The 27,862-nt window shown below is 42.9% G+C and overlaps 1 protein-coding gene across 8 annotated transcripts; it reads right to left on the bottom strand.

The window, feature by feature from the left end:
• Positions 1-193: 193 nt before the first annotated feature.
• On the bottom strand, positions 194-21,157 carry LOC102076662 (coiled-coil domain-containing protein 136). Of its 8 annotated transcripts, XM_005450930.3 has the most exons (10): positions 20,366-20,544; positions 20,063-20,207; positions 13,350-13,667; positions 9,155-9,229; positions 8,332-8,634; positions 7,194-7,311; positions 6,462-6,738; positions 6,240-6,371; positions 4,472-4,584; positions 194-2,409 (listed from the first exon to the last, which is right to left on the bottom strand). In XM_005450930.3, exons 2-10 carry the CDS (start codon positions 20,112-20,114, stop codon positions 2,397-2,399), a joined length of 1,401 nt encoding a protein of 466 aa, XP_005450987.1. In that variant the 5' UTR covers positions 20,115-20,207; positions 20,366-20,544; the 3' UTR covers positions 194-2,396. The 8 variants fall into 8 exon arrangements, 7 of the variants coding, with proteins under 7 accessions (XP_005450987.1, XP_019217276.1, XP_019217277.1 ...); XM_019361731.2 differs by lacking the exons at positions 20,063-20,207; positions 20,366-20,544 and adding an exon at positions 21,021-21,157; XM_019361732.2 differs by lacking the exon at positions 20,063-20,207 and having other exon boundaries at positions 20,366-20,553.
• Positions 21,158-27,862: the final 6,705 nt, after the last annotated feature.

The raw sequence follows: 27,862 nt of genomic DNA, 5'->3' as shown, positions 1-27,862 counted from the left end.
AGCTTATGTCACGCCGTTGGAAGGAAGTTTATTAATATCCATACAACCCATGTAATGTGACGCCACCAGAGAGACTGCTCTTACTCAGACTGGACTTATGTTTTCATGAATGGGATTCCGTAAGACCTTTAAACCTTGTGACTGATGCCGGGTGAGACCACCACCCAGGAAAAAATAAAGCTCTCAGACATCATGTGGGTCGGGTATATTTATTTTGTCAAGTCGTGTACAGTGCAAAATAGACCTCCGGGTAACAAAATAGCCACAACTATATTGAAAACAACAATGCTATCCAAATGTAAAGCAGTAAGCCGAGAAACACTGCAGTTACAGAAGCTTTTGAAACTATGATAAAAGTCAGTATTCATGAAGGAAACTCAGAGTGAGTGACACATGTATCAAATCAGACAGTATTCAATACTAATGCAAGTAATGGGAATTCCATTTCTATTGTACGATTGATCCAACAGACACTGACAACATTTGCAGTCCAGCGGCACATTTTTTGTTTTCTTAGCCTATGTGCATATGCAGAAATAAAAATTGTCAGGCATTGCTAATGAAGGTCGAGGCTTCAGAAAAAACTTCCAATACGTTTCTGAAACTCAACAGGTTTGAAGAAACAGGAGTCATATTGCACTTTCTTGCACCTACGGTCAACTGCAATCTAAACGCATGCAACGGCTACACCACCTCTAGACACGGAGGTACTGAAAATGGTAAGCGATGCTATCAATCCTCCTGAATGACCTCACCATAAATAATGAACATTAAAATGACATATATTTTAGCTATCAAATATACGATGCTCTTTCAAAATAGAGTAGACTTTCTACAAAGCTAGTACAAATGGATTTAAGAAATATCTCTCCCATAGTACTATATGTCACATCTATATACATGAAATACAAAGAATCCACATAAACAACATAAATTATACGTTTGTGCTTCTATGTTTTTCTAGCATGCCGTTTTCAGTTCTAAAAGATTTTTCACCAAGAAAATAACATATATCACAAATGTAAACAGAGTCCTGCCATAGATACATAAGTTTTTCCTAACTGATGCTTAGCCTAACTCTTTCTGACACTTTCTTATTTACATATTTTGGACCCATAACTGCGCCTGTAATGCCTTCAGAAATAGCTGTGCTCGCTCATGTCACTGCATCAGTGTTGTAATCTGTCAATATCTGGATATCAACTGGTAGTAATCAGATCTGCAGAGGGGTTTTTTCCCCCATAAAGCATGTAGTAGGTAAAGCTGAAGGTCGACATTCTCACACTGTGTACCTTGAACAATCTGCAGTCGCCTTAAAAAATCACTAACAAAACACTCAAAAGCCAGTTTAAAGCCTTACAGAGAAAAAAGAACATGAACTCCTTCACAATGACATTAGCATTAGCTTAAAGTATAAGAAACAGTGACAACATAGACCCACCCCACCCCCACCAGGATTTGCTCCTAACGCTGCTTTATTATGTTAGTGCATAACAAGAAATCATATTGTTGGGGTATTTCAAAGTGAAGTGGCTCTGCATTAACCTCCTGGTGTGTTGGTTCATTGATAAATTAAGGGGAATGTGAAGAGGGGCTGACCACAATCAGCCTTCTCGTGCTTGCAGACCACAGGGCTTTGTAATGAAGGCTGTCTAATATCTAATTTAAGGGCAAAATAACACAATAATAGATATGATAGACTGCTAATTCATGAAGACTTGTTACCTTTTGTTCATGCATATATTGCATTGTTTTTTTGATGGGTGGGTGGGGGGTCAGTAACTGATTGTTAACAATTCTTTCTGCTATGTACACTTTTGGGGGTTTCAGCGCATTCCTCCAAATCAAACGCTTGTCCTTATGATCAGAGACACCTATTAACAACAGTTTAAATAGCAAATAAATAAATAATGGTTAAATAAGCTAAAACCAATTTGGTACATACTACTGAAAAACATAATTTGTCACATTGTTAAAAGAGAAAAAAAAATCATATTCACTGACACAGGAGAGGAATGACACAGCACTAGCATACATTTAAAGGACAGTCCTCGTGTGCACTGTCTGCAGGTCAGCTCATTGTCATTGTCGTCTTCAGCCTTGAGTGATGCCGGGCGCATCTTTCTCAGCCTGTGCGTGCATGTAGTACCGTCTCGTTAGAGATAAAGGTTTCCCCGTAGGTGTTTCTACTACAAAGTTGTCACTTCTATCACATTTAGATCATTCCGGGTGACTCGATATAGACGTGGCAGGAGACGTGAGGGCTGGTCTGAAGCAGACGTCCGTCCCGTGCGGTTGTTACCCATCCAGTCAGAATCGGACGAGAGCTCTCAATAAGCTAGTCATCACTAGTAGCACAGCTGTGGCTGCAGTGATAGTCACAATGGAGCTCCAACCTACCTCACTCCCCTGAGGGAAGACATGAAAGGAAGAGTGTCAGGAGTCAGCAGAAGTTAACTGTCACCCATAGATGATACACACTAGATGTCTTATAGAAAGAATAGTTCCACATTTTGCGAAATGGGCACATTTGCTTCTCTCAGAGATTGAGATGTTACTGATTTAATGTCGGTGCAAACAAATCAGGGGGTAATTGGTTAGGGAAACACCAACTCACACCTCCAAAGCTCACTATTTACAAACCACATTTTAAAAAAATACTAATTTAAGCTAAATATCATTTGGTTGTAGTTTCACATTTAACACAAATAAATGAATGTTGTAACAATCTTCTCATTTAAATCTTGGCAAGAAAGTGGTAAATCATATTTCCCAATAAAATGTTGAGCTTTTTCTTTAAATTATTCATTCAGTGAAGCTCAAAGATTTCTTGTTTTTCAGTTTTGCCAAACTGCCCACCCGTCCCATGTTGACCTTTCATAAATGGTGCACAGACGGCAGTGGTTAATATTATCCGTTTTTCAGTGTGTTTCAGATTTTAAAGGCCGTATTTGGAATTTCTTCAGTTTAGATTCTCCCATAACAACTAAACACAAAGATTCCTTACAAATAAAGGATTAGTTCACCAAAATAACATATTTACCTCTTACTATATGGAGCAAAAACACTAGGCTATCAACACTTTACATCTACAGGAGCTGCTCGGCCGGGGAAACCCATCCCATGAAGCTCCTGGTCCACAGTTTATATGCTGACATTAATGCCAGAGGAGGTTTGGAGCTCTGCAGTTATTGAGTCAGCAGAGTGTTGTTGACCCTGCTCTGTAACTTTACATATCTAACAGTACACACTCTTTAGATTGGCCCATTCTTTCACAAATGTTTGTAAAACCAGACTGCATTGCTAGATTTGCTTTGCAATGGGACTGAAAACACCTGATTCCCAACATAACGAGGTGTGGACCTGCTTGTTTTCTTTGATTTTCATCTTTGATACCTCCAAAGGTCATTCGTCAGCTGTGTGGTTTATTAGCCATGCACTATCATTCCGAGCTGTTAGGGATTTGACAAATTTTTTTAAGTGAACTGTTGTTATATTACACAATTTATGAAAAAAGGAGAGTAGTTTTAAGTAGTTTTTTGAGCCCCACCATCTTTAGTACAGTGGCTAAGACGGACAGCGCCATTTCACCTAATCACATTTTATGTAGTACTAACTTGCAAGTTAGTTTTAATTTAAAGAGCCCAAAAATCCAAATATATATATTTACATATGACCTTTTAACATTTGTACATGTTTATTTTTATCATCTCTTTTTCATTATGTCTTTTTCCTCCTCCACCATTGCACTCTCTCCTCCCTTATTTCCACATCTTGCTCTTCCTCTTCCTTCTCTCAGCTGAAGTCAGGACTCTAACACATAAAAACCTGCTTATTTATTATTGACCCAATTACGTATTGTCAGCAAATTAGACATGCAACCCTCCCATCTCCAGACAGCTCACAGCGAGCCAGCTAAACACTTTGAAACTCTAGGATTTCAACGCTGACCTTGAAAAAAAGTTCATGAAACTATAATGAGTAAGATATCATATGAAAGGGCACGGAGAGAGTGTACAACATGTTTCATTTTTTCAATACAACATCACAATGACAGCTTAAAAGTTTTGCAAATGACACACCGCATGAATATATCATAAAATCTTAAGTTTTTACAGCTTATAGAAGCCAAAGATTTCAGCCAGTTCTGCTCCAATCATCTGGGTAAAGATAATAAAATGCACCATTTTAATATGTAATGCTTCCTTGTCTGAGGCCAAACATCAGAGTTGTTGTTATAAAAGCAGGCTGATATAAGCACGTTGTAATAAGGCATCATAAAACCTTAAAGTTTTAGTATAGCCCTTGCGTTCTGGGGGAGGGGGGATTACGCTCTCTGACTGCTCTTGTTTGTCTTTCGTTTAGCATATTATTTATTTTTTTGTGTAATTTAGGTGAACTAATCCATAGTATATTTTGCAAGAACCATAAGTAGCATTACGCTTCAGACAGATATAAGCTCCTCCCATACCTTGCTCTCTGGGACGCCAGCTCCGACAACCAGCACCAGACCACAGCCACAATTACAATCATTCCTATGAAGGGGATGGAGAGAACAGCGTGCTCAGACGGATGGATGAATCTCTGAGGAGGGAACAAAAACAAACACAAGGACCATGGCAATGAAGGGGATGAATGAATGATGGAGCGAGGTAGCCAAATAATAAAACAAACAGATAAGGATGTGTGACAACGGCACAAATGGACCACCACTACACTACACAAATCACTCAATTCTAAGTGTGAAATGGCCTGTGGCTGTGATATACGGGGGGAAGGACTGTGATGGAGTGATTTAATATTTCCTATTAAACAAACAATGCATAACTTTACGGTGACATAAACATCAACTCAGTGTGACTATGCGTGAGCAGTCCCGTGTGGCATTTACTGGCTGCGTGTGATATCATGCTAGCAAAAAAAGAAAAAGAAAGAAAGGCACGCAGGATGGACTTAGCATATGAAGGTATGTTAGTCTCTCTATCCTCATTTTGAAGTTAATTTGTTCGTGTGTCGTAAAAAATTTGGCTGAGAGGTCATGGACATTCAGAGAACAAGGACAGTGTCAGAGACAGGCACGGGTAGACAGTTCGACACGATGTGGAGACATCTCATCATGGCTGTTGCAGACAAAACACAGTTCCGTTTTCACTGGATGATTTCAACCATCGCAAAAATATGATCCAAATTCTGAGGTTTTGTTTAGATTTTTCATTGAGTTTTTATCTGCTCTTTTTAAAACTTGATAATACTCGACTTTCAGAGTAGCGACTGTCTTTGCATGGCAATGCAGGTGAAAGCACAGACTGTTCTACCGTCAGTGCATTCAAATTCTTCGGGAGCTTTGCAATGGAAATCACAACCTATGCTTTCATTCAGTGGCACCTGGAAGGCTGAGAGGTCATGAAAAATACATTGAACTGAGAAGTTATAACTCATAGTTCAACGTACAAACCATGCTGGATGCTTTCAAGTAGTTATTATGTAAGAATAGTCGCGCTTTAAATGGATATGGCATGAATTGTGTTCAGTTTCATTTCATTTCATTTAGATTTTTCATATGTAACTTTATTAGAAGGAAGAGAAACCAGTCTGGAATTAAATAAAAAGTCTAAACAAGAAAAAAAAAAGTCACTTAATTACATTTACTGTGTTAAAAAGATCTCAAGTCTGCTTATAGGCTTCAGTGGTATAAAGTGCATTAGTTCCAAGGCGCCTGAATGCATTTTATTAGAGGTTGTGTGTTTTTGTCAAACAACAGTATTTAAGCATTGCTCTAACTGAGCAGTCAGGACACAGACACAGTGGGGGGAACGTTCCCCAGCCCAAAGCACACCGTAAATACTGATATGGGCTGACAGGCCAAGTCAGCTCATATCAACACATGTATCGCTGCAGTATGGGACACATAAAAAAGTGGGCTCAACAGACACAGGATACAGTGAGGAGCAATGTGAGGTTCGTTATGTGTTAGTAGATAGTGTGACTGCAAACAACAACAACAGAAACAACTTTACATTTCCTTCATTGTGTAGCTGGAATATTGCTTTTAGAATAAATTCATATCATTTAAAAACAAAATATGGGAACAAGTTCAGAAAGCAATGATAAATATCTAAATATATTATCAGCAATCACAGAAAGATGTACAGCATTTCAATCAGTTTCTCTGCTGATGCCAGCGCTATACTTTTATTATAGTTTGTCCCATGATGGGCTTGAGCTCTGTGGTTCCTCACCTGCGTCCCCCCCGACAGCTTCTCCAGCTCTGCCTTGCAGCGCTGCAGCTCCTCCTCCAGCTCTGCCCTCTCCCTCTGACTGCTGTCATACAGTACCTGCAACTCCTGCAGCTCCATCTTCAGACCCTCACACTGGAGGACACAGAGGCCAAAAGAATCAGAAGAATAGTGTGTACCAAATCTTTCTAGTCGTGGCGTCACTAGCAAACTAGGCCACTGTACCTCTCTCTGAACTTGTGAGGCCTTTTCCTCAGCCTGTTTCAGCTGGTCTCTCAGCGAGAAGATCTCCCCGATCCCTCCGGTCCAGCTCGTCGGCGTCATCGGCTTCCCATCGAATGAGATGTTCTTCTGGATGGAGGCATCCACCAGACGACAGTTCTCAGACTGGGCCATGGTCATGTAGCTCTCTGTCATGACCTCATCTGAGCCGGTCTCCATCTCCTTTCCCTCTGTGCCCTCCCCTGCGTCTTCCTCTTTCAGCGACAGGTAGACGCTAGAGCTGCGAGGTCATAAAGCGGCTCCAAATTAACCGGCTGCTATCATTTTTTTATTTCTTATTGTAAAAACAGCAGAATGTGTTAACCCATACTAGAAATGTTGATATCAAATGGTGACACTGTTTTGTCAACCTGCTTTTCAGCTACACATACAGTTAAACCTGAAGTTAAAATATTTACACCCTATAGGCATGCACAGTAACATCTATTCTTTTAAATTTCCCAGTAAATGGCCAGACAGTATTGGCAAATGCTCATCACATAGAACAACCTTACAATTCAAAGGCATTCTTAATTCTTAATTGCTTATGTGTAATCCCTCATATCATGCTACAACTTTGCTGGAGTGCTTAAACAGGTGGTCGGTGCTGTGATGGGAGCTAGTAATACCAGAGGGTATCCCCTCCAGCTGATCCAGTGAGCACAGCTGACGAGTGAGCAGTCGTTGACCTCTCACCATGTCCTCTGTCTTTGCAGCAGCTGCAGCCTCTCGGAGAGCCGTCTGTTGTCCTCCTTCAGGGTCTGACACTCCTCCCTCAGCATGCGGCACTCCTCCTTTAGCAGGTCGACGTCACCTGTCGGAGCAAGAAGGCCACAGATGAGGATGTTTAAAACGACATCGTATACTCCTACACATCTTTATAGTACAGATAGTGTAAAACGTAAATTTTAGTCATCTGCTCTCTTCTCAGAGCACGAGAAGCTTTGGAACAATCTCATATCTGTCTGCTGAAGATGAAGCGACAGCCAGCAGCTGGTTAGCTTAGCCTGGAATAATGATTGGCAGCAGGATGACACATGCATGCCAGCTCTGTCTCAGTGGTATCAAAATCCGACTGGCAGTTCCTTTAAGGCTTACAAATGTTTTAGTATGTGCAAGAACTGAAGCAGAAAAGCCATTTCCACCAATAATGTTTGTGCAGTTTGGTGATGTTCCCCCCCACCCTCGGTCCCACCCAGCTCCAGAGCCCAGCAGTGACATCATGCGCTGGAAGTGTGGGTCCCTCCCTGTCGTGACCTCATGTCCCTGGTATTCTGAATATACACACACATGTCACTCCCTTTCTCAACTCCCAGCAATCCTATTTTGTAGCATTTACTGAACCCGCCAATGACAGATGTTCCTGACTGCAGTTTACTAACATGCTGTGAAGAAACGAGACCATCCTCGTGCAAAGACTGATCACAGGCTTTTTGTGCTAAACTTAAAAGCTTGAAGAAAGAAGAAAACTTTATTTTTGAGTTTGTGAAGATGTTTTCGCCTCTAATCCAAGAGGCTTCAATACTTCTTAAAACAAAACATGAAGAGTCCCAGGTATTTAACCCCTACTGGGGGTTGTTCCTGTGAGAGGTGGTCATTGACCTACTACTTCTCATGTCCTACGTCACATGAGTTAAGATGAGGAAAAAAGGCGGATTTAACCCCTAGTAGGGTTAAATTCACAAACTTAAAGACAACCAGTCGCCTTCTTTTCTCAAGCTCGTAAGACTACAATGACTTGGGTAACTAAGAACCTAATAAGACACACGTGATGCAGCGTCACTTCTTCTCTGACTGTAGCTGTTTCTCCCTCCCCCCTTTCCTCATCCCATACCCTCTCTCCTCTCGGCCTCCCTGCGCTGGCTCTTCATGCTGATTTCGGCCCTGAGCGTGGTTATCTCCAGCTCGTACTCCTGGGTTTCTTCACTGAGGCGCTGCAGCTCGGCCCGCCGGCGACACAGCTCTTCCTGCAGCGAGGCGATGTCGTTCTCCCTCTCCGCCGCTGCCTCCTCCGCGGCCTGCTGGAGCAGGAGCACCTCCTCCTGAGCCGTGCGCAGCTCCTCCTGGGCCTCGGCCAGCTCGCTCTCCTTCTCCTCCTCCAGGCTGTACATCTCCTCCTGCACAGAGCGCAACTGGGCTGTGGCAAGCGGGGGAAGAGGAAGAGGAGGAGGAGAACGTTAGGTTTTCTTTATGGCAGATGTGTGGGTGAGACTGCAGTGTCAGTATGGGTGTATATGTATGATCTCACCTGAGGCTTTGCAGTTGTGGGCCTGTGTGTGTTTGTGTGTGTAGGTGGTTGGTGTGTACTTGCATACGCCTGTGCGGGTGCTGTTTGAAAGTGGAGCTGATGTAACTGATGGTAACTGGCATGCTTTTTATTCAGGGTCAGGTTGGGATTATTAGTTTAGTCATTTCAGGAATGGAGAGCTCTCTCCACCGCGCAACTTTAAAGAACTTTTTTTTCCTTTCTGATTTTCTTTGTCTGTCTTTGAGAACAAAAATTCTGGCATGAAACGGAAGTCCTGCTAATAAATTAGCAGCTTAAAGATCAAAATCTGCAGAGATCTTAAGCACTGAGGGATTCGATTTTTTAATCCAAGGGAAAAAAATGACCCAAAATGTTATTTTAGAGATCTTTAGGCATATTGTGTTGATACCTTGTAGATTCTGGATCTGCCGTGTGAATGCCTCAGCCTGATGGGCACTTGCCAGACGCTCATCCTCCAACAGACCTGGAGAGGAGAGACGGGGAGTCAGGAGTGGGTAGTGAGATAAGAGGAAAAAAGTGCAGCAGGCCAAAAGAAGAAAGATGACAACTTGATAAGCTGTTCAACCTTGAGGCATGACTGGATGACACAAGCAGCTTTGTATGTCTGCTTCTGTTAAAAGCAATGAACAGTACGTGAGCAGACCATCAATATTACTTAGCAGGATTTTTCTTTCTGGTATGCGAGTTCCTAATGATCCTTTTCATTGGAAGATTCTCTTCTAAACTTAAAAGATAGCAGTAGAAAAATAACGCAGAGTGCTTTGGCTGCCAGTTTCACAGCTTTTGGTTTGCTGCTATTTTTGAATTTCTGTTTATTTTTGGTCCCTATCAGTATGTCTCATGCCAAATGTTTTCTGCCACATACTTCAGGCAGATTCACTGATGGCTTTTATATAGCAGCAAGAGGAGATAGGAGGATAGCGAGAGCGTATTCTTAAATCAAATCATACGTCCATCCAATTCAGCTTTATTTACATGGCACCAAACCACAACAATTGGCTCAAGGTGCTTTAAATTGTCAGGTCAAGGCCCTAAAATAATAGAGATAAAACTCCAAAAATCAGACGCAAGCACTTGGTGACAGTGGGCATAATTACCCATGGGGTAATGCGAGTCTGAATGGTCTCTATGTTTTAGGCCTGCAACAGACTGGCAATGTGTCCAGGGTGTACCCGGCCTCTCGCCCTATGGTAGCTGGGATAGGCTCCATCCAATCCGCAACAAGGATAATGGAAGATAATGGATCGATGGCTAAATTATAAACACTAAGAGTGACATAAGATACTTGTAAAAAAAAAAACACACACACACACACACACACACACACACAAAGTACTTTCACAAGTACAATTTAATTGTAAAAAATTATTTTTTTAAAAAATCAGTGTTTGGTGCACTTTTCATTTAGTATAACTTCTACACATTTTTGGAAACAAGTGGGTTGCTCCAAGTGTTTTGGAAAAGTTGCCACATTCCTTAATTGCTTGTGTCTCTTCGTGTAATCCCAGGGTGACTCCATGTTGCTAAGATCAGGGTCTCTGTGGGGGCTGTACCATCTGCTGGAGGACGCCTTAGCCTTCTCGTGACTTGTGTACTTAATGGCAGTGAGTTATCTACGGGCAGATCAAATGCCTCCTTCGTGGTGTTGTGTCCCGCATAAGAATCTAAACATGTAGAGTGCCTGTTATGCCCACTGACTTCAGGCTGCTGCTTGGAAGAGTGTTTCAGGTCTATCTGCGGCACCCCTCCGGGCGCCTGATCACCAACACCTGCGGTCTGTAATATGAAGCAAGATCAACAGACCCGGGGTATGTTTTCGTTATCTGGCTTACCCTAACATTAGGCTTCCTGCTATGCAGTCACGCAAAAGGTGGCAATCAACCCTGAGTTTTCCAATCTATTCACATAAAAAGGCGTTGGCAGAAGGTGTCCAGTCTGCTGGCAGCACGCTGGAATATTTTACAAAATAAGAGCAAACTATAAAATTAGAAAACTCATCATACACGCCAAATGCACAGTTGCTGCAGCCAAAGCAAAGGTGTGTGAGTGTGTGTGATAGGAAAAGTGCTGTACTAGCATGTGTATGCGCTCTAAGTGATTTGGTGGTCAGCAAGACTGGAAAAGCGTGAGACGGCCTGAATAAAATCTATTTAAAGCCGGGAGGAAAGTTGGAAAAAATGTGCACGGGAAGATCTGACTAAAAATACGTCTGAATTCACGCGCTGCCTAAATGTGAGTAGCCGCGTCTTTTCTGTATGAGCCAGTTTTAGCCTTACTATTTAAGCTGCAACCTGGTTGCATTAAATGGCGTGAGAGTAAATATAAACACATAATTCAACCTGGTAAGTAGGCTTGCTTGCAAATTTTATATGAGGCCAACGAGTACAAGTCTGAAAATAGGATAGGTAGGTATAGCATGAGTTGCCTGGCAATATACTTCATTATGAATGATCCTTGTAATACAAAAAACTCGGTTAAACCCTGAATTTCTTTACTGACTCTTATTCCTGCTTGATAGTGCCGGCCTCTGAACTCCATGTGATTATCACTGGAGCTGGATAACTGTCATTTGTCACTGGAGATTTTGTTGGGGGGGGGCGGCATTGTCTGTCTGTTTTTTGGTAACCTGCTGCTTCGCTGTTTAGCTTTCCTTATGTCCTAATTAGTGACTGAAAGAAGTCTTTGATTCAGTTTAGCTTTAACAATATAACATGTTTTGTGTTTAACCAGGGAGCTTAGCATCGTGTCATTTTGTTTGGTTATACTAGCATACCAAATGGAAAAGACTGTGATAAGCCAACTTTAAGCTTGAAATGAGGAGCAAGCCAGTCATTAGCTATAGCTAAGATAAGGGCTGGCCTCTTCTTAGAGGGTTGGGGTCACTTAGGTCTCATCTATCTGCACTGGGCCTCTCTCAGCTGAGGGTGACTTCTTAAAAAAGACAGATAACCACTGACTACACAGGAAGCCCTCCATAACAGGCCATTGTGCCATTTCACCAAACTCACCAGTCGCTTCCCAGAATGTTCTTGACCAAGCTCGTGAAATTCATAAACAATGTACTTGCTAAACATAGGCTGTTCAGTATCACCTCGCAGTGCCACTTCCATGGATCTAGAATCTCATTTTTTATTTTCATAATGTTTAAGCTACAGTTAGTAGAGTGTTATCAATATTATTTACAACTTTTTCCATTTTAAATTTGGTTTTTAACGCCCTCAGATTAAACCATTCATCAAGCTACATCATTACTGGTGTGGGGGTAGAAACCCGAAACCGAGACAACAGCATCTGCATGCATCAGCTGCCAACGCACCGAACAGCTGACTGTTCCCAGAGGGTCTCGACCAATACTGAATTCTGGTTGAGGTCTAGGACACTCAGTCTAGAAACTTCCCGCAGTGTGAGCGCAGTTGTCTGAGGAATGGTTCCCCCCCGCTGCCAGACAAACTGCTGAGCTCACCATGCCATGTCTCTAAGAATGACACACTGTTAAATGCACACACTCATAAACGCACACACACACTGAGCTCAGTGTAACCTCATACCCAAGGCCTTAGTCACTGCTAGTGTCTCTGAACATTATGCTCATCATTTCTAAGGTATGAGGTTATGCTCTTTTTAATGACTATGAGCAACAGACTGTCAGTAACCACATATAAACTGTTAGCCTTCTATATATGTATCTAACAAAATTTCACAAGGTAGAAAGTTAAGAGAGGGTTTTTTTCTACTGATCAGTGTAAAAATAGGGGAAAAAATAGTTTAAACATTTATGTAAAAGTACTCTGAAGAAAATTCAGGCTGAGATTGTAACAGGAATTTTATAATCATGACGTCTTACAGCACAAATGGAGTTTTTTTCACAGCAAGGGAAAGGCCAAAAACAAGGTTAGTAAAAAATGTTCGGTAGCGTTTTGAGCTCACAGAAAATTTACCCGCAATTAAATGAAAAGGTTTTTTCTTTTTCAACTTTGCTTGTTGGTCTTAGCTATTTCCATTATTTTTCTTTTCCACTCACCGAATATGCATGTGTTGGAAATGTAACGAATGAAAGCCCAGGGTTATTGCTTTTGTAAATGCGATTTGGGAGCGGCGCTGGCAAACAATTTGCAGATTTGAAAAATGATGGTTAATTGCAAAATGCAGATTAATTTCTAAGCAAAGCGCTTGGTGTAGCATTGCTTTTTGCAAAGCTGTCCTAGAATTAAAAGAAGGAAAAATTATATTATGAAGAGAAATTGGTGAAAAAGGCCCGGCTATTTGTGTTTTATTACCTACGTGTGTTAAAATGTGACGTGCTTTTTATTCAGCTTTTGTTACCGATTCCAGTTGTGACTGAACATAACAGATAAAAATGTCAGAGTAGGGACTATCATGGCAGTCAGCATAATCTATAAATGCCAGAAAAAATCTTACAGAATGAATGCATGTTGATGGATGATTAGTGCATTTGCATTCATTTTTATGGGGGGTGATTTAATGTTAATGTTAATAAATGAATAATTAAAGGTATTAAAGAATGAATACATAGTACAGTATAGGGATACAGTCCTAGAGGTATTCAAGGCAAGAGTTCTCACCTTGCAGCTCGTGGAAGCTCTCCTGATGTTTGTTGGAGGTCTCTCTGGCCTCCTCCAGCTCCAGCAGCAGCTGCAGCACCTGCGCCCTGAGCTCCTCCAGCTCCTGCTCCTCAGTCAGCGGCTCTTGCTCCTTCTTCCTCTTCTCCTCCCCTTCACCTTCCTCCTCTTTCATTTTCTTTTCTTCCCCCTCTTCCTCCTGAGATCTCTCCTGGTCCATCTCCTCTTTCTCGTTGTTCTCCTCCAGGACTCCTCGCTCCTTGGCGGTTATCTCGTTGTCCATGGTGGGGCTGCTCTCGGCTTTCAGATCACAGGGGTCATCTGGTGGAGAGATGGCAGACATTACGAGAAGGAAAAGGGATGGAGAGCCTTACAGGTGACAAACCCATCTGTCATCGCCTAAAAACTCAGTCACGCTTGGCTGCAGAGCAAATGGTCTCTTCTCCCCCGAATCAACAGCACCATCTTGTGATTAAAGTGGCACCGACTTCTTTGTACATCACATCCTGTTCACTCTGATTTAAGCGTAGCTGTTCAATCAGACAGTATAACTGAAAATCCTCTTTTGTGATTAACTCCAGGACACAATCCTTTTTCTTTAGTGATTCCACTGATTAAAGGAAGAAAATCAGACGTGCCTTAAAATGTCAGAATTTTGTAATAAGCAGACGTTAATGTAGTAGCATTCACACGCAACATATTTCTCTTTATTCACCGCATTTCAAAGCTTTGTGTGTTACGGCACACGCATCATTGTATCCGCACTGTGGATTTAAATGTTTGGCCAGCAGGTGGCGCAGGTTAGCTGACACAATGCGGAAACAGAAGTGGGGAGGTGAAGCAATCGCTATGACTCACCACTCAGCAATGCACCTCTAAGTCCACAACAACAGAGCTACCACTCATAGTAAGAGAGATGTGACACACAGCTCTTTCACATGATCTCGTGTCACATTTTTGCCTTCTTCTTTAAAGATTTTGCTCAGTAATAAGCTCAGGCCCAATCAGAAGCTCTAAAACCAAAATTGAGACATTATATATGATGCAGACCAATAAGAGTGAACTTGATTGTGCATTATAGCTCTTTGTCTCACTGCAGCTACTGAGACAAAGTCAGAGCAGTTCAGAATAGAAGGCATCCCTGGCAGTTTTGCTTGCATTACACACACACAAACACACACTGACCTAATATCCTTTCACTCTCACTTCTCAACAGCATGCCCTCCTGGGTCAAGTCCTTCTCAGAAATAAATCAATATGTAGTACTGCGCATTCATGTCTGAGTGGTCTCCAAGTGGCCAAAAATTGCTGTTTGTACTCAGAAAGCAATGTGAGGATGGGAAAGGGGGAATGGTGTTCACTGAGGAACAGAAGATGGAGAGACGTGATGAGAAAAAAGAAGAAGGCTGCAGCAGGGGACGGAATAAAGCATTAACTAAAGATCTACCCTAATTAAGAGCGATGCTCACCGGTGTAATCTCGGCTCTGGGGATGCTTCCAGTTCTTGTGATAATTATTTTTTCTTTCTTTTTCTCTGCTCGCTAGATGTAACGGTGTCCATCACAGCATATTTTATCATGCATCTGTGACAGTCTTATTCCTTCCTGTCTCATAATGATGTTAATTTAAACAATGCGGCCCCTGAGAGGCATGCGAGAGGTTTCATGAGCGCAGGGCTATTTTGTCATTAAACTTTGATGCTGGTGTAATGAGTTAGTCATAAAGAAAGAGAGAGCCGGAGCTCTGTGGCGGGGAGTTTTAGCCGGAGCTGCTTGTATAGCCAGGGGCGGCTAAAGGCCATCAAGAGACAAAAAGCTTCCCACTGAATATCACTCACATCCAGATCTCTTACAGGATATGTTGAGCTCATGGTGGGTAACTCCAAAAGGCTTTGGATCAAGTGTTTTCTTTTGTAAACTATAGATGGTCATTATTGTCCTCTCTTTTAAAAAACACTTGTTAGGTATATTTAAAAGAAGCTTAATCTCCTCACCTTGTGGGTGAATGTCGAGCACATTGTGCAGCCAAATCAGCTGCAGTGACACCTGTGCTCACTCCACTGTGCTTGATTTTTTCTTTTAGTCACGCTGGGATTGCATTAGACATGGACGCCGCGCGCATACAAGAGCAGGCGACGGACAGCGGAGTCATCTCAGGAGCAGTGCAACAGCTCCGGGGAGAGGACGGCTTTTATCTATGCACAACACATTCTTTCATAATCACACTGCAGCACAGCACACCGAGTATGTTGGTATACACACTGTGCCACTTTAGAAGAGAGGCAACAGGCAGAGCCAAGTAGTCTTTGTCAGCATCTCAGAAAGGCTGCCTGAGATTTAATTCAAACATTTAATGTGTCAACACGAGCCTTTTTGTTTTGCTTCTGATTTGGTGTTCTGCGATGGAGTGTGGAGCATAATGAAAATTGCACTTTGCAAAATTGAAGAGCAGAGTGGGGATTTTTAGCCAGCAGAGGGATGGGTTGAGGGACGGGCTCGCAGAGAAGAGCACGCATCCATCGAGCAGCGAAATCTGAAGCTCAGCCTCGCAGACTAATTAAGTAGACAGGAATTTACTGGGAAAAACAGCATTTATGCGCTCACTTTTTTTACAGTCTTTATCTTTAATGATACCGCTTCGTGCAATCAGGTGTAATATAATAGGGAATGTGGAGCAAAGTGCTTTCGAGAGAATTTAAGAGAGTCTCTCCCTATTGCTGCTAGTTAAATGAATTGACTGCTAGTTAGGTAGTTAGGAACATCTGGTGTCAAATCAGCAAATAAAAGAAACGACTGCTCGCTGAAAGGCGGCGCTGGAGGAGGCTGTCTACGGGTGTCGTGTCCTGGGTGTGTTGTGACTGAGCAAACAGGTGTGTGCCACGGTGTCAGTGGTTCATTTGTGCATATGCCCTAGGAGTTTATATTTGCATATGAATACACGCCACTAGTGACCACTTCTCTTTGGCTTTGCATGTGTGTAAATACATAGAATATGAGCATGCATACATGTGTAGTGAGATCCCCACTTCTGATGAGTCTATATACATAACATACTGTATTTATGATCATATGTGTGTGTGTGTGTGTGTGTGTGTGTGTGTGTGTGTGTGTGTGTGTGTGAGTGACGAATCTACGTGTAGGAGGCCATGCATAATGCACAACACCCCCTCCTACCCCAGCTTTGAAATCAGCCCTGCTCTGATGTTGTAGCTTTTTCCCTGCACTGGCACACTTCCTCAGCAACACATAATACAGAGGAGGGAGGGGGAGCTGAAATAACAAGGAGCCACCGTAGGAGCATATGTGAAAGGGAAACAGGGGAAAAAAACAATTAGAGACACACAAGGAAGGAGAAAGATTTAAGACGTTAACCCCACACATCTCCACATCCACCATGCACCCTTGGTCAGCACACCAACAACCCAGAGCTTCAACATATAGAGAATCACCATGGTGATAAAGCTGTATTTTTGTCCACTGCTTTGCTTTCCATAGAAACCTTTCCTTTACCCCCCCAGAGAAGAGTCTGTGCAATTGTATCAGGTGCACCGTCACAAAGCCCACACGGTGAGGTCACCATCATATGAGATGCACTGCTTTCAAGCTGCGTGGAGACTCAGCGGCTCCAGATGAGCAGCAAGCGACAGAGGTGGAGGTCTCGTGAGGTTAAAGTGAGTTTATCTCTTTCCCTCGCTCTCTCTCTGCACTGCACTTCAGAGGCTGAAAAGTCCAGGGAGAGTGAGGAACAACAGCAGCAGGAGAAGAAAAGAAAGTTGAAGCGACTTAATCAGCCGTTCTGTTATTTAAATGGAAAATTCGTATTTGCACTTTCAAAGGGGAATAAGGGAAAGTGGGTCAATGGAATAGAAAAGCATCGCAGGATGTGCTATAATTTGGCCTCATTAGATGAGCACGCACAAAATCTGTGTCAGTGTGTGCACGCTGTAGGTGATTTATTCAGGGAATGTGTGTTTTTTGTTCTTTTTTAATACGAATCTGCACTGGTGCAGTGTGTGCGTAAGCTTGTTGCATAGCTATTCCATTAAGGGATATGAATAGCATCAGAAGAAGAACGCAGGAAAACAAGTCATGCAGTTATAACCCATTTCATCACAAATCAACCCCCCCTCCAAACCACCACCCCGAGCAAAACAATCTCTATGGAAAGGTTTTTTTATCACTTAGGTCTTATTTTAAAAAAATAGGGGACACCACAGCTCATTGTGTAGCTGCCAAAATTCAAAAAAGATAAATCCAGAGCGTGAGGAAGGGTGCACTAATGATAGGCTGACAATGCCAAGCATTTCTGCGAGGGAAAAGAAAAGTTAAAGCCATGGGGGCGAGAGGGGAGCTGAAGGAAGGAGCTGCGGGAGTTCGTGAACCTTCTCTATTCACTTGAAAGTTTTAAGAATTTTTCCATTATACAGCCGAGTAAGAATAAAGAACACATGGCACACTCGGTTTAGCCAGGGACCTGCAGAGTGCCTTAAGAGCCCTTTTTTCCCCCTATTTTTTTAAATGAAGCACTTAGGTCTGGTGGGAGAGACCAGAGAAGTGGGTGGGGGGAACATGTGACAGTGAGAAACAGGGATCAGGGATGCTTGAGGGCAGAAAAGCATGCGAGATTTGTTTTCGTTTGTTGTTCTTGGCTTTTTGGTTTTTGGTTTTTCTCAAAGGTCTAAGCAGCTCCCACATCTACAAAGTTTGTCCAAGGCAGCAACTTTGCTGTTTATTAGTTCCGGAGAGCTGAAAGAAATTCTGTTTGTGTACCTTTGGGGAGTATCCACTGCTGATGTGAATTTTTGCAGCATGAGGGCACAACACTGGAGAGAAGATGAGGGAATGGAGGGAAAGAACAGGAGAGAAATGCTGCGTGGGCTGACGCGCTGGCAGGTGCAAAAGGTTTGTGTGTCTGTGCGTGTGTGTGTGTCTGTGTGTGTGTTGGAGGGTGTGTGGGCGCTGAAGAGAGCAAAGGATTCCATCTGAAAGAGGGGGACGAGATACTGAGTGGGAAAAGCTGAGAGAAGGATGGAGAGAGAAGTGTTCGGCAGCTCGTGCAAGTGGGAGGGAGGAACAATATGGTGGCCAGTGGCGGCATCGTATGCAGACACCTTGTAAATGTCAGATGTGCCTGTGATGATCTTGCTCGGCGGCAGCATGTGTTTGCACAGGAGCATCTGCATTCTCTGTTGGTAGATGTGGCAAGGCAGTGTAGAATTAATCCTCAGCAAAAGTGCAAAAACCAGAAAAATGCTGCTAATTTTTTAATAAAATTGCTTTTTTGAAGAACCCAGGCTTATGCTGAGAGTTAGGGCTGACCTCAGCCAGGGCAGAATAAATGCACTTAAATCCCTTTAGATCCCCCAAAGGTACATAATTCAAAACGATATCAGTTATCAACTCAGCTCAATCCACTTTCTAGTTCTTTTTATGCTCCAGAAGTCAGGACTGACACCACCATAAGCTCATAAGCTCAATGTTTGCCATCACGAGCACTGAATTCCCAGCTTTCAAAACATGCCTCAGGTTGTGATGAAAGGAAAAAAATAAAAGAGTCCCTGGAGTTAACAGGATAGATAACAGGAACAAGCTTGTTAGGTAAGGAAGGATTTCTCCTGAGACAGCATCCGCGTTACGGCGGTCAGGCTTCAGCACAACAAATGTAATAAACAAAAGTGCTCACAAATGCAAGTGGTTTGATAAGTCTACGGGCATCTATGGCGAACATATTAAAAGAAATGAGCCACACAGTCCTTGGTCCTGAAAGTTCACTTTTAGGACATTAACAGAGGAAAAGGAAACCTGACTCTGAGCAAACTGCTGACCTGTGTGTGTGTCTGTTTCTCCGAGCCCCTCCACACCAATAAACATCCTCCTTCCAGCGTCCACACACACACACACACAGGGCCACTCTGTCTGCAAAACACATACTTCTTCTTCATTGTGAATCATGGAACGAGAGAGAGAAATACCACACATTCTTTTCTGCATAGTTAAACAGTACTAATTCTATCTGAGGCAAAAACATAAAATAAAGATGCATTGTGTTCGCTGTCATGCAGCAACTTTCAGTGGAATGAAGTTACCAAGCAAGCCTAAGTGAAGCTGCTCATCTGCTCCAAGCCACTATGTGCACTATAAGCACGTCTCATTCCTCCGCAGATGATAATCTGCGTAAAACATGAGAGAGATTCAATCTTTAGCAGAAATAACACCCAGCTCTGTATGACTCCAGATTCCATCAGTTCTCCATCGGGATAACATATGCAACAAATTCAACAGTGCTAAACGCTAGGCCTAAATTATTTCCTGCCTTTGGCTGCCAGCAAATCGTTACCTGGCAGCGTGTCGCCTCCATCAAACGTCCACAGATGCCGTATCTTACCGTGCTGTCCACTCACTCACTCACTCACTCAGTCTGTCAGCTCGACTGCAGCTCTTTAGAAACACGCTCCCACAGTAAACACCTCGACACCAGACCACCCTTCTCCCGTTCCACATCCTGCCCACTTTACATCACTCACTTTTAGAGAGCATGCTCTTTCTTTGAAAAAAGAAAAGCGAGAGAGAGAGAGAGAGAGAAACATTAACCCTCTACCTTTTTCCCCGGCTGATCGCTGTCTATATAATCTGTAGTGCAAAACACAGCCACACGGCTGTATCCAGCTACGCGGAGTCGCAGATGAACACACACTGACAACACAGCAGCACACAGACCTGTGGAGTCCAAAGCCTCCTCTATGAGTGGAGGTAAACGCAGTCCATCCATAGCCCCCCTGTCGCTGCTGCGAAGAGGGAGAGACGGAGGAAGAGTGGGCGAGAGAGGGTCAGAGGGTCCGCACGCCCACCTCAGCTGCCGCTGCTGCTGCGCGGAGAGGAGAGGAGGGAGACAAACACACGGAAAGTACTGATCGCGGTGTCAAGTACTCGTACAGCACGCGCGCGCGCGCGCAGGCTTCGAATCTCACAAACTTGGCACACGCAAACACACGCGCGCATGCACACACAAACCGCCTGTACCTCGGGAGAGTTTGGGAAAGATCCGGGGAGTTGAAGGCTGGGCTCTGGAGCGTGGGAGAGATGCCGAGAGGGAAGAAGAGGGGAGGAGCAGAGCGGAGGGAAAGATGCTGTTTTCCAGATGGCAAGCTCCGTCTCCCCGGCACAGCCCTCTCTCTCCCCGTCTTTCACATGCTCTCTCTCCCTTCAGGCTCCACTCTGTTTACTATGTTTGCACTCCTTTTTTTCTGAACCGTCCTTCTCACCAGTGCCTCCACTTGTGCCCCTTTTGCATTTGCCTCACTTTTTACATTTGTTTACAAACGCGGACAACAATGATCACCAAGGCCCTTTTTTTCAAAAATCTTTTCATAGGTCCAAATGTGTGTGGTGATGCTTTAGACTAGCTTGCTAAATGTTAGCTAAATGTTAGTTGGGATCTTGGTGATTCATTTTTAGAAGCCCTAATAACAGGTAGTGTGAAAGGCATCACTGGCAATGCATTAAAAAGTAGTTCAGACAATCACAGAACCAAGATATGTGCAAATCCTACTTACAATAAAACACTGACCCGTGCTTCCCTTTTTTGTACACACAGTTACACTCACATACACTCTCTCTGTCTCTCTCAATTACTTGAGCATATTTTGGCCGTGGCCCCAAAGCCAAATGAATTTACCTATAATGAGATCCAGAATCCAGACAGGCTGTTGCAGTGGAGGCTGACAGCTAGCGTCGCAGATTACTGATCATTTCCCCTCCATTGTTCATTTCCTCCCCTCCCCTTGCTGACTCTCTCTCTCTCGCTCGCTGCTAATGAACAGTGGCACTTATGCTATAAATATATACATCATCTCAACCATAACACCACTCGCTCCATTTTCATCACAACTTTCACACACACAGCTTTTTTTGTCTGTCCTTCTGTCTTTCAGCCCCCCCCCACAACCACCACCACCACCACCCATACACAAACACACACACACATTTTCTCACACTTAGTTTCAGCTGCTATCACATCTGGCAACTTCTGTGCAGTAAGGAGCCAGAGATTTGAGGTGTGACGTGAAAGTCTGAAAATATGTCAGCAGACACAGAGAGAGAGGGAGAAAGAAGTGGAAAGGAATGGGGGGCCAGGCTTAACCGTTCGCTGGCCCAGGAGGGGGATATTTCTAACACTATACTGTCAGGAACCAGGAAGTGCTTTGCAGACAGAAGATGCACACACAATGTTTGACACATGCGCTCTCATGTGCAATCTGGCAGCATCTGAAAGAGGAAATGTGTTTTAAAAAAGGCACAAAAAACTGTAGCGGAACGGAAATAGAAGGAAGCAGAAAACCTGTGTCTGAGTAGCAGCATGTTCCTGTTGTTTGTATCTGTGATAAACAGCAAGTGATTTCTGAGAGGTCGACAACACAAAACAAGGGAAAGGAAGAAAAAAACAAAAACATCGGACTGGAAAAGACCGATGCCTCCTTGTAAGCACTTCCTTTACTTCCTTGTGCAGCCTTAATCCTCAGACAAGGAGCCTGAGCAGGGAGACATCTTTCAGCTCTTAAGTCATCCCACAGTCTCCTCACCACACACAATAACACCCCCCACACAGACACACACACATACACAGGAAGGGAGAGCTGTGGAAAGCGCAGGCTGACAACACATGACAGGGTGTTGATAATGAGCTGACAATGTCTGGCTTCAATCCACAAGTGTCACTCTAGTGTGGCAGAAGCACCCGGGCTGCAAAGTAGAAGTGCCAAAGAGGAAATGCAGATACTGTCAAACCTTGGTCAAAATATTTTTAGTAGAAAGTTGAACCAGATCGATGTCATGTACCTGCCTCTCCACAGGCCCCACAGACTCAGCCATGAAGCTGCAGTGAGGATAGCGCTGAATGCTGCACTGTTAGAGGCTTAAAAATCACTCAGAAATGTTGTTTTGTGGGAAATCGCGAGCATTTTATAGCAGCAAATGTCTCTACGAGTGCCTGTTGATCAAGATCTGGTCGTCCTGCAGTGAAACTGTTAGAGATGAGTTGTTTGTTCTGCTGCAGAGAGCAGTCCCACAGAGTGTGAGGTCACATGAAGGGAATCTGTCCAATCTGCTCAGACTGTGGTCTTTGTCTTGTCCAGATTCAACAAGTTACTGTGCCCACAGCCACAGTGCAGACGTCAGGAATGCGAGCCTATATTTGGCATGAAGCAAATGAACAGATACGCACAAACATGCACACACACACACGTCCACAAGCCCCTTATTTCTTACTATTCCTCATGTCTGGTATCACATTAAACATCTTGCATTAGCGTAGCGACTGAATACGAGCGTTGACAAAGGATTTACATAAAAATGTGCATCACAACATGAAGAATTCATGCAATGACTGAGAGTATATGTCTCACTACCAACTCATTTGATTTGCTGCAAAATTTCCATAAACATACGAACACAGCTGTCGTCCCCAGAGAAATAAATCCTACTGTTTTCAGCGTTTAACATTTGTGGTTTGTAATGAAGTGTGTCTGCAACCTTTGTCCCCCCCCCCATGCACACACACACACACACACACACACACACACACACACACACACACACACACACACAACCGTGAGGCTGTAGCATAAAAGAGGTCCTTAACTGGTGGACACTTCTTAATAGATTACCCACTAAGCACTGCCCTGTTTAACAGTCACTAATTTTATTTGCCAGCTGGGTGCTGCTTTGGTAGTGCAAAATACAGAGAGGTGATTAGTGGTGAAGCTAGAAAATAAAGACAAACCACACGTTATTGAAAATCTGCTAATGCTTCCATTGGATGCTTCTATACCTTTAAAACCAGCTTTAGAGGTGTCCTGGTAAATAACATTAAACTGTGGGCAGATCTGGGGCATGTAGATGTTTTTCACCAACGCTGTAAGCTGAAACACTGTATACTGCAATGCACCGAGCACTAGAAGAGTACACTGTAAAATTTAATGAGCTGGCTTTACTTTAAAAAAAGAAAATGCAAAATTGATGACTCAAAGAAAAAGTAACCTCAACTTAAGAGAAGTAAGTTATACTAACTTAACAGGGTACCAAGAATAGTATAGAGCCATAGTTTGAAGTTAAAACAGTATTTTAAATAGGCTATAGAGTTGTATTTTTTATAACTTTAGTGAATATTTAGGCAATAAATTCACTATAAATGGCCATTATTTTTATTAGCAAGTCAAGAGTACTCGTGCACTATATTTACATTATGTGTTATAAGATGTGGAACCAATTCTGTGTTACACCCATAAGCCCCATACGCTACACAGTTATAGGATTACTGATTTTGTTAGTATGGATAAGAGCCTTTCACTCCATCCAGTGTATCACTCCAGAAATCTCAGACATGGTGGTCCGTTGCCAGCGAAGCCTTTACACTGTTCTTGCCCACACAAACGCTTGGCACCACATCACACATCTGGTGAAATAATCATCACAGTATCAACAATAACAGTCTGATGAGTCTAGACTTGCAGAAGTATTAAAAACAAATCAAGCACACATTATAAAATTAATTACATATGCACAAATACTCTTCAGCATTTGGGCAAGAAGTGCAGATAAGAAATTTCGGTTAAAGGCACTCATTTATTTAAAGTAAAGACATTGTTTGGAGTTACAAGGTGGGAGTCAAAATGGGTCCAAAGCACATTTTTAACAGCAGTTAAATCACAAACCAAAATAAACCTAACACAGACGCAGCTGGGCTGAGAAGAGCCATCACAAGTGTCATGCTGACCTTAAAAGGAACTTTGCAAGCATTGACGGCAAATTAAACTCACTATCAAAAAAACACTTTCTTGTTGTTTTCACAGATCTAGCAACTGCCCAACAGCTTGTTAAATTTCTCAAAAATGATCATAATGACCAACTGCTGCTCCTGCAGCACTGGTCAACCAGCAGAAACCCCACTACAGCCATTGAGCTGGCATAATTTGCTTGCAGATACACCAAAGGGATCAACAGGACGTATAATTACTCTGCAGTGACAGTGTATCATTGTCATTGTCTGCAGGCCGTGTAATGGAACCTCAGAGCCATAAAAGACAGTGATTCACCCCCACAATCGACTTTACACCACTGGGCTGCCAGCCTTTAACTCCAAGCATCACTGTGGCGCTCTATGGTTGCTTAGCAACTAAAGGAAATTGGAGGTGCCTTTGAATTAGGGCATTTTAAGAGGAGATTTATATGAAGACCTTGATGATAAATGCCTCCATAAATCTGGAAGTTTCTATTTCTATGAATTCATCGCTGGAGGTTCTAATTCTGGTTTTAGACACTGCAGCGTCACGGGGGCTGCAGATCTCACGCTGGCTCTGTTATGAGACTGTGGCTCGTTTCCAGATGCAGGCTACATTTTCATGTTATAGTGCAAAAGCAGAGGAAGGGAACATGGCCTGTTTCCATGACACCATAAACAGGAAATAGGAAGGGCCCAGTGCTGCCAGAGCAGTCTACGTAAATCAATGAAGAAGTTAGCAGAGAGGTCAGAACTTTCCCATAATTTCAGTCAATGCACCAACGACACTAGAGGATTTCTGAAGAGTAGCGCCTCCACCCTTGGCTTCAAATGGAGGTCCGATGGGCCTGTAGCCCAAAAAGTGTTGCATTTGGGGATTTTTGTTTTCAGCATTTATTTTCAATGAAATGAGCTGCAGCATGGAATTCCTACCTCTAGCCACCTGATAGTTGTTTACATATGCTCCCAACTTTAGGTGTAGTTTGGAAATGAGTGCAACCAAGAAAGTATGTTCCTTCCTAAATCCCTGACAGACCAATCACCATACACATACATTTGATGGGTGCTCTTTTTATGTGTAAAACAGGCTATATTAGGGACCCTTAAACTAATATTTTTCTTTTGATTTGAACCAGATTTACGCAATCACTTAAGCCTTCAGCTCTCTTCACTCAAATTAATTGAGGCCTACGTCGGCAGTGCCCTCTAGGTAAACTCCAGCCTATGTTTTTATTTATGGGTTTATTTGGAAGTGAACGGACTCTACACACTCCACCCACATTTTTATAAAACGCACGTAAACAAAAAGACAGCGGTACTTATAGCTAATTCTATCTACACACTTCCCACTCTGTTTTCCCGCAAGTGAAAAAAAAAGTGTCCCTCTCACTCCTCCTCCTCACTAGAGGAGAAAGCAGGAGTGAAGCTGCGGCAGTCCTTTTTGGCGGCCTCCTCCAGGTCCTGTCCCCTACAGTCACCATGCCAACCTATGTGAGGAGGAGGCTTAGCTGCGGGCCCAAAGAGACTTGATGAGGTCCTGTGATAATTAGCACCTCATTATGGAGCCCAGTGAATAGGCCAGCGGGCTTCAGGAGCCACAAGGGACCGAACAATGGGAAAAAAAACACACACACACAAGACGGAGGCTCACATCAAAGGGAAGCGCCCACTTTTTAGACCACGTAATAAAGAGGAGAAGGAAGATTGGGGAGGAAAATATTGCTCTCCATTCATACCTAAAAATATAGCTCATAATCCCAGTTTTTAAGCTTCCGCGTGTGGGTGGTTGGGTGTATGTGTGTGTGCTTGTGCGTTAGGATCTCTGCGTCACTCCAATCTGAATTTCCCCCCCTCCGGAGGCCTTAGTTGCTCCTCAAATGCATGAAACACAGTCAGTCCTCCCACTCTCTCTCACACACACACACACTCAGAGACAGAGAGACTTATGCATAAGCAAGTCACCATTTCAGAGTTGAACTTCAGTGAGAACCAGAGCCAGAGGGACCCCGGTTAAGCAATGTGTCCATCATCAGCATTCCTGTTCCTGTGTCTCACCATGTGTCTGTACCTCTGCTTGGCAGGCAGGCGCTAATCACACAGATATTACCATGCACATGCTGAGCCAGGTGAACCGTATTGCACTGCATCCGAGTTTAACCGCGCATTGGGGTTCATTTCGGGTGTATTGTGTCAAACACTGAACATCCTTTAAATACTAATACATTGCTACTGTTTCACGAACTTAAACTTAAAAAAACAAACAGTAGTCTTAGCATATTGCAAAAGCTGGGCCCGTAAAGTAAGCACTTAATCTGTTCTTCCCTCTTATCTGTGCAGTGTTTCCTGTACCTCTGACTGCCATACAAACCCCCAAAAGCAGAATATTTTCACACCTATGATTAACAGTTGTCAAGCTGTTCTTTTCATCAAGCGCTTTTCCCTTTTCACTCAAACACACCTTTCGTGATTGTGCCCAGCGAGCTTAATGTTAACTTCATCAGTCCACTCCACTTCTTTTTCTAAATGAGTCTGGCTTAATCAGCTGTTGCTTTGCAGACGCCAGATTGTTGACGAGGTCGCAGGGATTGTTGATGATTCATCCATATATAGAATGTGTTTGTCCTATAAAGTTTCAATGTTTAACAGAGCACCACTCAACACTTCCTGGAGACTTTTTTCAGTGATATGTGGGGGGTGGGGTGGCGGGGGTCCTTTCAAATGCGTTTTTCCTCCTTCCTTTTCCATGACATCTCAGGAAGAGGACATTGTGAGCTGCATTTTATTTGCTTAGCCTAATTTTCAGCTGCTCAGTGAGTTGTCATGGTAAGTAAGTGTTATCACAAGGTTTTAATTTACACTTTACCATTAGGTCCGGAAATGTTTGGACAGTGAGAAAATTGCGATTTTGTCTCTCTGTTCCAGCACAGTAGAATTTTAACGAATCAGTCAAGACTGGACTGAAGTGCACTTTCATCTTTAATTTGAGGTGCTGAAAAATAGAATGTGTCATTGATGACTGAAGAAATCATTTGTATTTTTATTAAACAGGTTAAATTAAAAAAAAAAAAAAAGAAAAAAGAAAAAAGAAAGAAAATGCATTGGTTGGTTTGACAGGATTAAAAGCCCTGGTCTGCTGAACAATGGTGGATGATCACAGATTTCTTTCTGTAGTAAAGAAAATCTCTCTCAGACCATCCAGCCAAGCAAAGAACACTTACACGTCCACAAAAAAAGAAGAGTCACATTAGACTTCACCAAAAAAAATAATAATACTTTGATGATCATTCACTTTGATGATGTGGCAGGAGACAAAATCATCTGGATGACTTCCACACAGCTTCATGTTCAGATTCAAAGCTAAGCGAATAAACAAAATCTGGTTGGAAATAATATTTCAGTGGTATTGTAGCTTTACAGTGGTGTGATTTACTATCGGGCCTGATTGATATCGCTGTAATGTGCTCATTCATTAAACTGAAGGCATCTATGATCATCGGCCCCATGGGTGCTAAAATCCACACGGATGGGAGTCGCACCGCTCATTTATGGAGCAGCATCAGTATGCAGAAAGCATGGAGCTAGATTTAACGATAAGGAAATATTGTGAAATATGCTGCACAAATTGTAGACACACACTTTATTAGGTACATTAGGTATCTCCTTAAAGGAGATATCTAATCAGCTAAGATATCAGTGGCAGCAACTCAGTGCATTTAGCCATGTGGACATGATCAAGATGACCT

This window comes from Oreochromis niloticus, linkage group LG7, assembly GCF_001858045.2.
Source record: "Oreochromis niloticus isolate F11D_XX linkage group LG7, O_niloticus_UMD_NMBU, whole genome shotgun sequence".
Taxonomy (NCBI): Eukaryota; Metazoa; Chordata; class Actinopteri; order Cichliformes; family Cichlidae; genus Oreochromis; species Oreochromis niloticus.
This window is presented reverse-complemented; position numbering and strand designations above follow the sequence as displayed.